Consider the following 15,393-nt stretch of genomic DNA (forward strand, 5'->3'; position numbering starts at 1 on the left):
AGAAGCTTCTTGTGTTGAAGTGAATAGGAAAACCTCAAACTTCTATATGGAGATATAAACTAGGCACAAGTTTCCTTCAGTGTAAAACCAAAAAGTTGAGAAAACTCAAATTTGAAGGTAACTTATTTCAATAGATTTTTGGACTTCTGAGCCCAAGTGTTACAAGACATATTAGGAGCAAAATAATCAGTAAACACCAAGTTTGAGCATGAGTCTCAAGAACAACAACAACAACAACGACAACAACAACAACAACAACAACAACAACCACAACAAAACGGATTCAGTCCAGTTGGGTACACGACTTCATAAACCTAAGGAACCAATCCCTTACACTGAAGGGGTGGTGGCATACATATCTTTAGCGGCAATGCCCCGTCAAGGAAGAAGCCAGATGTAGCTAACTACCTATCCTACAACCACTTAGGAGTAGAGGTGGGGGTGGGGTGTGTGTGAAGAGGGCGGGGACTATTTGCATATTCAGTGAAGGCAAAGTGTAGAGCCAATTATAACAAGGTATTTGAACTTATTTAGCAAAAAAACATTTAAGACACAATTTATTCCTTCTTGTAGAGCATTTCATATTGTTTAAAACATGACTGGAGGTGGACTTTAAGTTTTGAAAAAAGTTTTACCAACCATTAATGTCTTGGTCAGATGATTTACTTTTCTTCTTTAGATAAACTTGAATCTTAGAGTTTTACAAACCCAAATAAAACTGTATTTCAAAAATTATTGAGTAAACTCATTGAAGTGCATGGTAATAATGGTTAATGATTTAATATTTTCATTTGCAGTCATTTAATTTTCAGGCAGAAAGACTAAATTATCTCAACAAAAGATTACTGGTTGGCAAAACTTTTTTTTGGTGTTTACTCAACTTATTTTAAAGAGTTTTTTGCTTTATGAATATGTGAAATTCACTTATTCTGATGAGTGTCTCTTCAGTGCTACTTTTAAAATGTGTTGTCCTACAAAGAAGACATTAACCCTTTAACAGGCATCGTAACCATATGATTGATGTTTATTGTGACCAAACTACTGTAATAAAAAGTCAGCAAAACCCAACCCATTTGGTTGTTTATCACCATTTCCCTGACTGAACAGAATGTCAGACGCTGATTAAATCCACTTGGTGGAAATGTTGTAAAAAGATTTTGTAGTGTGAAAGCTGAGAGAAAGGAAAGGAAGTTGACTGGTGTGAAGCTGCTGCAAAAAGTCTTACCAGATTTCAAATTTTAGACCCCCTAACTATTATACTTTTGTTGACTGGCAGAATCATGACAATAACGTGTGTTACTCTCTGGCTGAGTTGTCTATTTTGGGTAAACTGATCCTGAAGGTTTCCATAATGATAAATCCAACACTCGATATCTTTTGTGATTATTTATCAAATTTTCCATGTAAAAAAAAATGTTATTGCCATCCACTGGCAATCCCATGATGTCTTGGGTTGAGACTGTGGACCAATCAGAGGCTTTTTCCCTGACTTGTCAACCAATCAGAGGTTGTGTGGGTGTGTGTGTGGCAGTTCTGATCTCAACCTCATTGTGCAGTTGATTGAATTGATTCAAGATGTATCATTATTAGTATTATTATTTGTATTAATTTAGTTTTGTTATTTGTTTATTTTATCACATCAGTTTATTTTTAGATATTTATTTCTATTGCATCAACTATTTCACTTTTTACAGTGCATTTATTATGTACATTATGATAGGAACATGCTTTTTTAATATTAAAATGAGTGAATATTGAATATTTTTCACATGTTCTACTTTCTGTAATGTTTTTATATGAAAAATCTTTAACTTTAGTAGCACAAATGAAAAAATTCTATCAAAGCCTATTACTTGTTGCATCATATCTAGAGTTACCCCAAGTGGCTAGTTGATGTGCATATCTGCCCCCTGATGGGGTCATCTGAGAAAAGAAATACTGAAAAGTTGCTAAAAGTGGAGCAAGGAATATGATTTTACCTTTTTGCACATATATTTCCTGGTGTGCCTGTTAAAGGGTTAAGGCTTGGGGTTCCATATTTGAATATTATGGCTCTATCAGCTGACATCATGAGAGCTGTAAACCTAAACACCAAATCTGATTTTTGATTATTTTTGCGTATGTTGTAGTCTTTATGTGATTATGTGGCTCTGTATTAATGTTTGTGTGTTCTGTCACTTCCCAGCTCTCTGGTTCTCATCTCTTGTGGTGTCACCCCCTGGAAACATCTCAGGGTTCTCTGCCAGAGTGGCTCGCACTTTCTTCTTCTCCTTAAACCTCCCGGAGTGAGACACCTTAACATGGCGCCCCTTGTTGGCTGTTGTTTTATCCACGATCCTCTCTAGTCGGGCGTCCAGCTGAGGGTCGTGCACTGTGTCCTCTGGTTGGGCGGCGGCTGTGTTGGCTGTGGCGGCAGATCCGTGCTGGCCAGTTGCAGCGTTGGAGACAAACTCTGCTGGGATTTCGTACAGAACCTTGGGCTGGGATTTTTTTCTCCTCAGGAAGGTCAGCTTCCACCAGCCTGCAGAGGGCTCTGCCATGATGGATGGATCGGGGATGGGTGGAGGGCTGGGGACAGGGAAAAAGGGACAAAACGAAGGTTAAAATAAAAAAAAGGAGAGGGTTAGGTAAGAGAAAAATATATTGTTGCACCTGTCTTTACATGAGTCTTTAAGTGTATCTATGTGTTTGTTATAATGTGTGTGTGTGAACACCAATCCATCCACCATCACCTTGTTAATATTTCAGTGTCATTCAATAGTCTCCATATACTGTGGATGCACACACACTCAGGTTACCATGAGTGTGTGTCAGTGCGTCACATCTGAGTGTATGTGTATGAGTTAATAGGTCAGTCTAATGGATGTGAGTGTGTGTGGAATGTACATTATGTATGTGTGTGTGTGTGTGTGTGTTTGTGTGTGTGTGTGTGTGTGTGTGTGTGTGTGAGGTTACATGTTACAAAGCTGATCTTGCCTGTTTGCTAATTCACCTTCTGTGAGTTGATCAGCCATTTGATCATCTATCTAATAATCTTATTTAGAGGGACCATAAGAGAGTTAAGGGCTGTACTGCAGCTTTATAATTGTGGTGTGGACATCCTTTAGAGTTATATTTATTGTTATAGTTGTAGTCCTTGGTGCAGACAGCCCTTTACAGTAACGCACACAACACATGCAACATTGCAGTCATCTGCAATAGTAGCATATGAACACTGGTAGACTCATGGGAGGGGGATCAATCACCCTGGTGGACTCATGTTCAACAAAAACAATGCACAATTTCTCTCTTGGATGTCTCTATGGTAGACAAAATGTGTAAAAGTGCCCTCTTGGGTGTCCTTATAGACAATATGTGGTAAATTGTCCACTAAAGTGCCCTTCTAGTGGACAAAATGTGGTAAATTGCCCTCTAGGGTGCCCTTCTTATGGACAAATTGTTGTAAAGTGTTCTCTGGCTGCCCCTCTAGCAGACAAATCTCGGTAACGTGTCCTCAAGGTGCCCTTCTAGTGATCAAAATGTGGTAAAGTGCCCTCTGGATTGGCCTTCTTATGAACAAAACATGGTGAAGTGCCCTTGAAAGTACCCCTCTAGTCAACAACATGTCTAGAGGGGTACCTTCTGGGAGCTCTTCTAGCGGACAAAATGTGGTAGAGTGTCCTCTAAAGTGCCCGCCCAGTCGATAACATGTGGGCACATGCCCTCTTGGTGCTCTTCTGGTGGATAAAACATGTTAAAGTGCCTTCTAAAGTGTCCTTCTAGGAGACAAAATGTGATAAAGTATGCCATAGTATTTATTTAGTAGAGAAAGAATGAGTAAGGTCCCATGGTGGTCCACCAGAAGGCAAGGGGTCTTGCTGTTCTATAGAGCAATGAGTCCTTAAAATCTCATGGTTTCAGTTTCAGTGGTGAAACACTGACGCAGCACTAATTACTGTGTTTAAGCATCACTTGGTCCAAATGTATCTTCACAGAGCTGCAAGCATGGCTGAACAGTCTTAGTCTTGTTACACAGAACCAAACTGTGAAAATCTTCTTGAATATTCTGTGAAGGCTGCTGGAAACTGTCCGATTTGACTGCAGCTTTTCGCCACCGCCTATTGCTGCAGCTGCCTGATCTTATCTACTTTTCAGGCGAGGCACAGTTCATCTCAAATGACCCTAATATTTCAAACTGAAGCGGGTGTTGATCACTTGTGGCCCCTAGTTGCAGTTTACATAATGCATGCGACCATTGAAACATAAATGCAAGAAAGTCATAAAAAATGTTATTCAATGTTTTTTAAGAATTATGTGAGATGTCATTCAGAATATGGTAATTGAGTGTGTGTGCACAAAAATTAGGCTGATCCATCCAGTTTGGTTCGAGATTAGCTCCAGAGAGGATGCAGGTCCAGTCATCACACAGGCACACACACACACACACACACACACACACACACACACACACACAGAAGCAATTACATGATTATGGCTTATGCCAGGCGGGTATAACTATATAAAAGTATGTGCATAGGGATGTTCCATGTTCACATGGATGCACCATTTCTACTACTATGTCATCCACATTAATCAACAACAAGAAAATGACTTCAAATGGTGGAAATAATCCACTAGCATTAAGACTGACCTCCTGTAGAGATCAGCCTGCACTTTGGTTAACTGTTCCATTATCTGGGCTTTAAAAAGATCAACTTCAGTTATCTGTCCCAGCTGGCATGCAAACTGGCTGCAGGTCTGCTCCTGATTGCCTTCTGGCCCCAGGGCAAGTTTTTATAGCAGCTGTGCAAACAGAAACTAAACCACATTGTTCTATTGTTTCTTTTCGCTCTCTCTCTTTCTCTATTCCATGAAGATGTGATATGCTCAGCTAACTGATCATTGTTTGGCTCCCTTTGTCTCCTTTCATGTAGGTTCTATACAACTTTGAAGTGATGGTGAGTATCGACTTCCTAAATGTTCTGTGTTTGAGAACCTTTCAGTGGGAGTGTGGGGCAGCGCCCATTTTATTGCTGGCGCAGAAAACAGTCCAAATAGCCAACTGAATGAACATTTTGAAAATAACATTAAAATTCAGTGTTCAGTTTGTGGTCTTATATGGCCTTAGAGCACCTGCAGAATCAGAATGACCAGTCAGGCTGGCTACAGGCTCTAATGTCTTTATTATGACTGTGAATTGAAGTCATGAGCAGTCAGTGTTACATAATTTCATCACACTTGATCATTTCTTCATATTAGATTTCATTTCAGCAACAATTTAGGTGACTGATGTGACTGTGTGGCTGAAATTTGTACGTTAGTGATCCTCTGACTTTCCCTCTAGCACCACCATGAGGTTGTTTCATTTAATGAAATATCTGAACAACTAGAAGATAATTGCCAGGAAATTTGGTACAGATATTCAAAGTACCAAGATGATGAATCTCTATGACTTTGATGGCCCTCTACTTTTCATTTCCGATGTTTATTACATTGGCAAAATACCTGCAAATGTAATGACATTCCACTTAACCTCAGCTTCACTTTGTGTTTTGTGCTAATTGCTAATTTGATGCTAGCATGGTTAACATGGTGGCAATGATAGCTGCTAAACATCAGCCACATCAGTTAAAGGCCATCTCCAGTCATATTTTAAACAATATAAAATGCTCTGCAAGAAGCAATAAATTATGTCTCATACTTTCTTTTGCAAAATAAGTTCAGATACCTTGTTAAAATTGCTTACAAATGGCTCTACACTTTCCCTTCCTGGAGTATTCAAGGTTTCATGAATATGCAAATAGTCCCTGCCCTCTCCAACCACCTAACCCCTCCACTCAAGTAGCTGCAACTGGCTTCTTCTCTGTTTTGCTGGCTAAACACACTAACTAGGTACATCACATTACACATGTGGTGTCACATTAGCATTGCTGCTAACAAAATGTATGGTGTCACTTCCATACAGATTGATTCTGAGCAAGAAATGCTCAGAGATAGTGTTTACTTCTTATTTTGCTCCTCATATGTCTTGTAACATATGAAAAACACCACATAGACATGTTGACAAGGTAACATTGTAAATGTGAGCATGCTAGCATGCTGATATTAGCATTTTGTTAAAAATACTGCCAAGTACATCCTCACAGAGCAGCTAGCATGCTGTTGACTATCAGTCTTGTTAATATGTTGCTTACTTAAGTCTATTCTTAAAGGGTCATAGTGTCAGTATGGTGCCCCCTGTTGAAACACTGTTGCTGCAATTATTACTGTCTTCATCTCGTTGAGAAATGCTAAATGGATGAGTTTAAGCTAAGTCAAACACACTTCTTCTACATCACAGGACGTTCCCAGAAGAGAGCTTCCACAGTCTGAATGCTAACACATGTACATCTGAAAGTAAAGCTGGGTATTGAATTTCGATACTTTTGTGGCACCAGCTGAGTTGCTTTAATACTATTGAGGACTGAAAAATGCCAACTTTTAATGCTTCAGGAGTAAATCTCATCATCATCAGTGAGCAAACATGCAGCATGCTTGTACCAAGACTGAATCATTCTGACGACTGGTGGTCTAATGTTACACGTTGTGGGGCAGGAAAAACACTACGTTGCGACCACTGGTTTACCACCAGGTCACTGAACAGCTTCTTCCTTTAAGATGAGTTATTGTACTGTACTGTGTTATGTAACTTTCATTTTGTTGAAATGGATTTGTTAGCAAAAAAGTATCATTCATGGACCAGTATTGAAGCCAAGGTATCTGTACAAGTACTGGTATTAAAAATTGTTGAATGCTTCCATCCCTGTCTGCTTGACTAACACTAGTATTTTAAATATGTAAAATTGTATAACCGTAATCCAGTAGAATCCATTGTTACTGCTACAGTAATCTCTTTGAACAGATATCTGTATATGCATGCAGAATCTTGTTCTGGTGTTCAGGTTTACACTTGTAGTCTGTTTAAAGTGTGAGTTGTACTGAACATCACTTTTGAGCATGCCTTGTTTGCATAAAAGTAACCAGTCTGTGTGAAGAAGACATAAAATGCAGCCTCTGAATCCATCAGCTATGATCTGAACATTACTTAGCTTTTTCATGTGCAGATATCTGTTTATAGAGATAAGCTGAAATGTCTTCTGTCATCCTTTCTCATGTCTCAAGTTGCTAATCGGATGCTACATAATGATATAGGAGAGGAAGTCTTGTCCTGGATATCCGATGGCTACACCAGAAAACACTGGCTGTCATCCCCAGAGGTTAAATAAGTGATAGGCGATAAGGGTTGGGTACCAAACTCTGTACTTTTAATGGTACTGACTGAAATTTGTTGGCACTACCAAGAGCCAGTTCACATTTAATCTATCAGTGCAAAATTTCTAAACCTTGGAGCGCATTTGGGTGAGAGAATATCACAGGGTATAGAGAAAGAGACAGAGAACTGAAAGTGGTCGCATGTGTGGTGAAACTTTTCAAAACTCAAACTAAAGAGCGCACCTTTTTCATAGGCTGCAAGTTCAATCCAGCAGCAGCAGATAATGTTAGCATGCCTGCAGACAGCGTCTAAAGAGTCTATGGACTGCTAACTTTAGCTGAGGCATTGAGTAAATTGTTGTTGCCAGCATTTTTACGAGTGTTAGCTAACACACAGCCTCTGACTACATCTGAAGCTTCTTACCAACATTATATTTAGTACACTACCTGAATATGAAACCAGTATTTGTGAACTGCAAACTATTCACAGCGATATATTCCAGTATGAAGCACAGTGGTGGTAACCATGACAACAACATAACAGGAAAGAAATCATGTTTGCTTCCTCCATGGCACAAACAAGAGTGTTTCCCTGGTGACTGACTGACAGGCTGCAGGTTGTAGGGAGGTTTGAGACAGGAGAGGGATGGATATTATTTTGTGTGGTGGATAAAATGCACAAAACAAATGACAAAAAAACAATTAAAATAAACAGCAATGTTGAAATTGAGAAGTTTAGATAGAGTAAAGTTCTGGAAAAAGGAACTTTTAGGTTCTGGTACTGAATTCTAGGTACCAGTATTGGCATGTGAATGGTACCCAACACTATAGTCAATGGATTATGAGATTGTTACCTCACTAAAACGATGAAAAGTGAAAAAAATTCAGGCAGCTGTGATTTAAAACAGATAATCAATACATTTCAATTACTGAACATAGTCTGTGGTCTCTGCTGGTACAGTTGTCTGGGTGTAGCCACTGTATTACCAACCACCATGTTTACTCTGTGTTTGTGTGTGTGTGTGTGTGTGTGTGTGTGTGTGTGTGTGTGTGTGTGTGTGTGTGGGAGGGAGTGTGCAAACGTTGTTGTGCCTGGCAGGTAGCAAAGGACTGGACCAAATGAGTTGCATCCAGTGAATTAAAATGAAATGGGACAAGTGTGTCCACTCACGTTACACAGTCAGTGTGTGGTGTATGGCAGGAAACATAAGAATGGACATACAGTACATGGTCAGAATTAAAGCTGTTACGCACAGCCATACTGTATTCCGGCTGTCATCCATGAAGAACAAATGTAGTACAATCATAGCCAGTAGTTTGAATTCTTCACTGACTTGATGGTGAAGTTGCACTTTCTTTATACAGTGATGAAACACTTCCCCATGTTGTCTCCTGACAAGCACGTCATGTTCTACAGTTTTTACAACAGAAGAAAACATAAAATGCCTCCATGCTGCTGTGTAATCCAGGCCCCAAACATGCCAGGCTGATTTGAAAGACTTCATTTACGTTTTAACCATATTTTTATCCTGAATCTTCACTGTAGATCCTCAGCTTGGATCCATGTTCTCGTGCATGTGCACACCGTCTGAACTGTGTGTGTGTGTGGTGTGATGGTGTGTATGTGCGAGTGAAGGGCATGTCAGGGCTTTAGGAGCCTTGGTTTACACCAGACGAACACTATGGAAGCATTTTATTATGGGCTATTTTTTTTTTTTAAAAACTGGTCACCATTCACTTCTATTGTTTGGGAGATTCTGCAACACAGTTTTCCTGTGAAACTCCAACAGTGTTTTAGACAAGACAACTGTCTCTAAAGTCCTGCTAATGCACTCGCATTTTGCTTTTCAAACACATTTATTCAAGAGGTAAAAAAAGCTCTTAGACAACATATTTTAAAAGATCAAATTCTGGTTATTAAACCTTGTAATGGGCAGGCCTTCTAGTGAATGCATTCTTTATTGAATATCATTGTTTTTTGCAGCTGTGGACATTTTGCAGCATTGGAATTTTGTCACTGACTTATTTAGAAAAGTACTGAAGTGAGAGTTATGTCACCTCCATCAGTACAGATTACAGCCATTTTATTTTTTTAAGTGTCTCAGAGTTTTCTTAATGTTAATCAAAATACACATTTTTAAACCATAATTCTTACTTAGCTTTGATTTAGAAGGACTACAGAGTTGCCATGTTATGGTTGAGACACATCTGATAGAAATATTATTTAATGAATTTGTCAAAAAATACACAGTTTACCAGTACTTGAGCAGTATCCCTGCCTTTTTAAACCAAGAAGTGAGACAGAGAGTATTGCTAAGCCTTGCTGTGCTTTTTATGCTACTGATGTTTTTGTAAAAATCAGACGGAGTTGATGGAAATTTGCGACAAACTTTAAAGGGTCAACATTTAAAAAAAATTAAAATAAAGATGAGTATAATAGCACATTCTTACACCTATGTTATCAATAGATATTGTTAGTTTTAGATTTTGCAGGGTTTTTAAATATATATTGTTGGGGCTTTTTATGCCTTTATTTGATAGGACAGCTGAAGATATGACAGGAAAGGGGGAGAAAGAGTGAGGGAATGACATGCAGCAAAGGGCCATAGGTCGGAGCTGAATGCACAGCCGCTGCAGAGGACTCACAGCTTCAGTGGGGCAAATGCTCTCCTAATTGAACTACCAGACTTCTTGGAGGTTTTTAACAATTTTTTAAAATTGTCTTAAGTTGAATTTATAAATGACATATATTTCAAGGTTTTCTTTAGTAAGATAGGGTGGAAAGCATATGTATCATCAACTCCTTTGTCATAACTGCCTGCAAACCAAATTTCTATTTTGGTGCAGTTTGGTTCTTACAAAATACGTACCATTTCCTCAAAGGTCAGCAATGTCAGACAGCTTGCTTTTGGTCAACAATACCAAGTGGCCTTGATGCAGAAAATGTATGCAACTGTACTTTGCTGTTTTAAGTGAATCTGGTAATCATGGCAGTCAGTACCTCAACCATATCACCAGACAGAATGCTGATGTTGAACATTGATGGGATACTGGTCTGGAACATGCACAGTAAATGTACCGGCACTGACTGGTGTTTTTCTCTGGGTGAAACTGGCAGACAGACTGAAGGACTGATTAATAATCAACCCAGTAGTCCTGTCACAAGTGGCCCAAAGGCCCGTTTTGATCAAGTTAATGCAACTGGGTAGTTAGTGTTACAACTAACGACAGTTTGAGAAATTATCAGGAGCTCAAGAAATGGGTCTTTCATAAAAAGCCAATTAAATAATTCCTCTAACCTAACCTGACCTGTTTGGAGAAGGGCAGACACTTTGAAAAAATACTTGGCAGGTAATTCGATGAGCCATCTGTCTATCATATTTAAACAAGGGACAACTTCAGTCAGTCAGATCAACGCTTCTCGCTGTCGTCACACCTCAAACCATGCATGTAGCTGCCAGTAGTCCCTCCTAGGATGCAGACTGGCTGCACCACTTTTGGGATGGACACAAACAGATAACTTGAAGCCTGGCAAGATGGATTCTTGAGTGATCTCACAAAGTCACCTCAAAAAGTAAACTCTAATCTGAAAAAAAATTACTCTAACCAGATGTTACCCAGATAGGTTAATAACCCGTTCATGTAATAGCATGGTATAAAGAAAGTGTAGTAGTGTAATAGTGAGACATGATGCTAATGTGACAAACTACACATTGTTCAGAAGCATATGGAGATTTTCATTCTCAGGGCATTCCATTGGTAACTTTTTAAAATGAGAAAATCAGCCAGCAGCAGATCAATGTTTCCGTTCTCCACCTCCTCAATAGTAAATCATTATTTTGTGTTATAAATCTAGCAGCCATTTCCATATTTTACCAGTCTTTGGCTGGCAGCTGATACCTGTTTCCCAGCCTGGTTATATCATTCATTGTTAATCATTTCCACAACTTCAAAGAGTAATCTGGAACCTTCGCAAAACAGGAACAATACCAAGTTTCGATTACATGACAGGGGGAATAGAGCATCATTTTCTGGCACCGGAATTCCCCATCTTGTGGAGGTGCCAAAAAGTAATACAATAAATTTATTTAAAAAAAGCACACACAAAAACTTTTTCTCTGGAAACTTTAGCCATGTCCTTGCATCCAATAATACACAAGGGGCCTGGTGATCAGAAACTTTTCGTCATCTGCATTTCATCCTTTCTTGATTCATCATCCATGCCTTGAGGAGGCCAGAGATGATGGTGATTTTTTAAACTGTCATGTGGGAGAGATAGTGGATTGGCTTTTGATCAGAAACTAAGCAAGTGTGCGGCCTGTAGAGCTGAGCCAAGAGACAAAGGCAATGGACCCTTATGGACCAACAAGTAAGATGTAGGATCACAGTGGGTGATCATACAAGAAACAAATCAGGTCACACACTGTAAAAAAGTTAAACCCAACTCAAATTCTTAAGTTTGGAGAAAGTTTTACCACCGGCTAATCTTTTTTTGAGATGATTTACTTCAATTAATTTTTCTTCTTTAGATAAAATTACATCTTTGAGTTTTAGAAACCAGAAATGTATTTTAAAAAATTACAATGATCAGCAAAATCTTTTAAAGTTTATCTCAAAACTTAACAATTTGACTTGGACTGTGTGTGTGTGTGTGTGTGCGTATGTCTGTGTGTGTCCATGTTGACATGGTGAAAATATATTCCAATACATGTCTAATATCTTTCTGATACATTTCTCTTGAGTTGTTTTTTAACATAACTAGAAGTGTAAAAAACAGCTTTGTCACATATTTTCTATCCTATAAGCAGACTTGCCAACCCTCCTGATTTTCCTCGGAAACTCATGTTTTTCATTGTCCCTGCCCTGTTACCTCCTGGGATCACAGTTCTCCTGAATTTCTCCAGATCTCTGACAAATTTGAATTCCTTTTTTTCCTTTTCACTATCACATCCTGTTTCTGACTCTGTGCAGCCTGTATAAATCCTACACAACTCAAATAATTCCAATGTTTCCACGTGGACAACAACACAGCGACACCAACACCAGACTTCCAAAGAAGAATTCCTTTTTCTTAAGGAAAGTTTAAAGGAAAGGGGCATGCATTTTGTAAAATCTCCCACGTCAGTTCTCTTTTAGGGGCAGGAGCAAAAACTAAATGTATGAAAGAAAAAAAAACTGATGAACATTAGTTTATGCCAGAGATTTATGTAAGTGCAGGCTAGTGGGACAAATTATTCTGTATTCTCTCCTGAGAATTCAAATTATGTAAAAATACAGTTGCAGTGCACTTATTGTTTTGTCATTTTCATTCTTCAAAAGTCACCAGAATGCAGGAAACAAAGTCTCTGACAAAGTTCATAGCATCAAAATCCTCTGTGTTTTTGAGTTCTCAAAATTGGCATAAAAGTGGCTCTTGGCTGAGAAAAAATGGAGAACCTCTGTTTGAACTGGAGAACAACAGGGAGTGGTTCAAATGAGGACATGCCTCGCTGCCTTTTGAACGTCGAAACAGCATAAATATCTATTCAAATCAGGGACTGTCCATATAAATAGATAAACGTTGCAGAGTATAGCCTAAAGTAACTTGAGTACATGTACTTTTTAGCACTGGATTTGCAGTACTATAGACTCACCTGTTTGAAACAGATGTGTGTCCCCAGATGTGGTAGACTTCAGCAGGTTTCCTCTTCACTCCAAACTGTTAAACTCCTGAGTTCAGCTTTCTACAGCAGCAACAGAGGCACTTTGTTCAAACTGCATTCAACTTTAACTGTCTTGTTGTTCTACCACCACACAGCAGTGTGTTTATATGCTACAGTAGTGTTTGTGGAGGTCTGTGCTTACATGGGGCCACTTAATAATAAGCTTTTCTCAGCAAAGTGGCAGGGAAACTGAAACTTAAGTCTCACCTGACAGTTTTTAATGCTTGTTTCTCAACAGGGACATGTCCATAATCCATTGTCTTCATCCACAGCTGCAGTGAAACCAGAAGTGAAAGCAAAGTTACATCTGGAGCTGTCAGGGTGCAGTGAGGAGGAGAATCGGGCCAAAAAACATGTTACTGCAGATGGTGAATTGCCTGGTGTCGTCCACCCTGTTGCAGGTTTAAGAAGTGTCTCCTGAAGCTGGAAATAGCAGCTCACATAAAACACTGAGACTGGCAGCTGAGATGAGTTGTTGGTAGTCCACAGGACGGTCACTGTCCCTCTGCTCTGTCATTTACTGTGGTTCATCCCCACATCTCCATATTTCCTCCTTCTGTCCTGTCCACACTCGCTCCTATGTCTGTCCTCTTCTTGGTGCTGAGTTACAGGTGCTGTAGTTGGCCCCTCCCACTGACAGACAGGCACACACACACGCACACACAAGACACACTGTACTCATGACTAATGAGAGCTTCGGCTGAACTAAAATTTGTTTCCTAACCTCAAATAAACCCGATTCCAACCCAGACTTAAAGTTTTTTGCAATTGCTTGAGCATGATTTTGAAAACAGGGCTCATTTTGTCAAAACACCACACACCTTACACACTACCTACCTTTTATATCCCAAAAATTTAATTTAGAACCCACGGTTGTATCAACAAACCTTTTCTATTCCGAGGTTTTTATCGATAACCAACACAGACTTCTACCGAGAACACTTTTATATTGCAAGGGGTTTATCAGCCTAGCTATTATTTTTGAAGAGTTTCATCTAGAACCCTCCCATGGGGTTCTACCGAGAATCCTTTTATTTTCCATCTTTTTTATAGAGAACCCATGATGAAAGAGTTCTTTTAGGATTTCAGCGATCCTTGAAGAACTCTTTCTTCCAAAAAGGGTTATTTGGATGAAAAGAGTTCTCAATGGAATTGAGGTTTTCCTAGGAATCCTTGATGAGACCTTTAATCAAAAGAGGCTTCTTTGGAAGCAAATACATATATACGTAGTTTATGATTTATGATGAGTCATAAAGTGACGTCCTGTAAGTGACTGCAGACTAGTTAATTTGCCTTCTTGTAAATGTGGCAAATGTTATGCATTTAGTTATTTATTTTTTTGTGGAAAAAAACATTTTTGTTTCTCCCAGTGTGTTAACGTGCTTAGAGTTTTGCATATAGAACAGGGAAGTGAAACAGCTATGGTGAATGCTGTTAAATGCAATTCCTTAAGTTGTTTCTCTCCTTGTAAAAACATTGTGTTGCTGAGAAGAGCAGACAGGAGACCCTCTGTGGTGTGCTAAGACACACACATTTATTTTCTCTGGTATTAAAGCCATTCTTCTTCGTCTGTGTCAGAAAAAGTAAAAGCATAAAAGTAAAATCCCTGTGACCATGGAGCGTCTCTCCTGCCGGCCTGCTGACAGCGCAGGTAAAACATAAGACTCATTGTTGTCTGATAGAGGAGTTTAGTGTGGTGCTGAACTTTATAAAAAGGATTCAATAAATGGACATTAATGAACAGTCAACTGACCAAATAGTCACACAGAATTTATACAGGGGGGTGGGATCTGATCACAAGTTGTCACTCAAAGTGCATCTGGAGAAGGATTGTAATGCCAGGTGTGAACTCGTAGTTTTGGATCACATGGGATCCATGTGAATACCGGCTCTGAACAGGCTCTATGTAATCTGGTCTAGGAAGTCCTGCTGTGGTAACAGATCAATGTGTTCATAACAAGCGTTCCTAAACTTGATCAGCTTGAGAGCAGAGAGAAATCTGATGTCTTCCTGGGAAGCAAACTTTTCATGTTAGGGATGAAACTGTGATGTAATGTCGAGGTGAATCCCTCTATCAGCACTTGTCAGTCAGCAATTGTGGAGAACTCTGACATCATTGAAGACTTGAGTATTGGCCTTAGTGAAGATCTGCTCTCTCTGAGTGCCCTTCTACTCTTTATACATTTCTAAATGCATGTTTTCTACAACATTTGGTGAGAAGCTAAACTGCATTTTGTTGTAGGTCTGCTGGTACATACTGCGTGTAATGACATTAAATTTGAATCTAAAGACAGCATTTATCTACCAAATAATGCACCAAAAATGTGTGCTTGCACAAATGAGATTTGCTGTGTCGTTTTGCTGATTTGGTCCACTCGTGGCCTTAGGGCCTGGTGTTCCAGCTGTTATTACCTGGTTGCTATAAGTGGTTCACAGGCCTGCTGCAGTAATATACCATATT

At 39.2% G+C, this 15,393-nt stretch overlaps 1 protein-coding gene across 1 annotated transcript; it reads right to left on the minus strand.

Annotated features, from left to right (window-relative positions):
* Window positions 1–420: 420 nt before the first annotated feature.
* prr15la (proline rich 15 like a) lies at window positions 421–13,517 on the minus strand. Its single transcript, XM_084745018.1, has 3 exons — window positions 13,140–13,517; window positions 12,864–12,953; window positions 421–2,568 (listed from the first exon to the last, which is right to left on the minus strand). Exon 3 carries the CDS (start codon window positions 2,538–2,540, stop codon window positions 2,175–2,177), a length of 366 nt encoding a protein of 121 aa, XP_084601144.1. The 5' UTR covers window positions 2,541–2,568; window positions 12,864–12,953; window positions 13,140–13,517; the 3' UTR covers window positions 421–2,174.
* Window positions 13,518–15,393: the final 1,876 nt, after the last annotated feature.

The sequence above is a fragment of the Lutjanus erythropterus genome, chromosome 19, assembly GCF_056507025.1.
Source record: "Lutjanus erythropterus isolate fLutEry1 chromosome 19, fLutEry1.hap2, whole genome shotgun sequence".
Lineage (NCBI taxonomy): Eukaryota > Metazoa > Chordata > Actinopteri > Lutjaniformes > Lutjanidae > Lutjanus > Lutjanus erythropterus.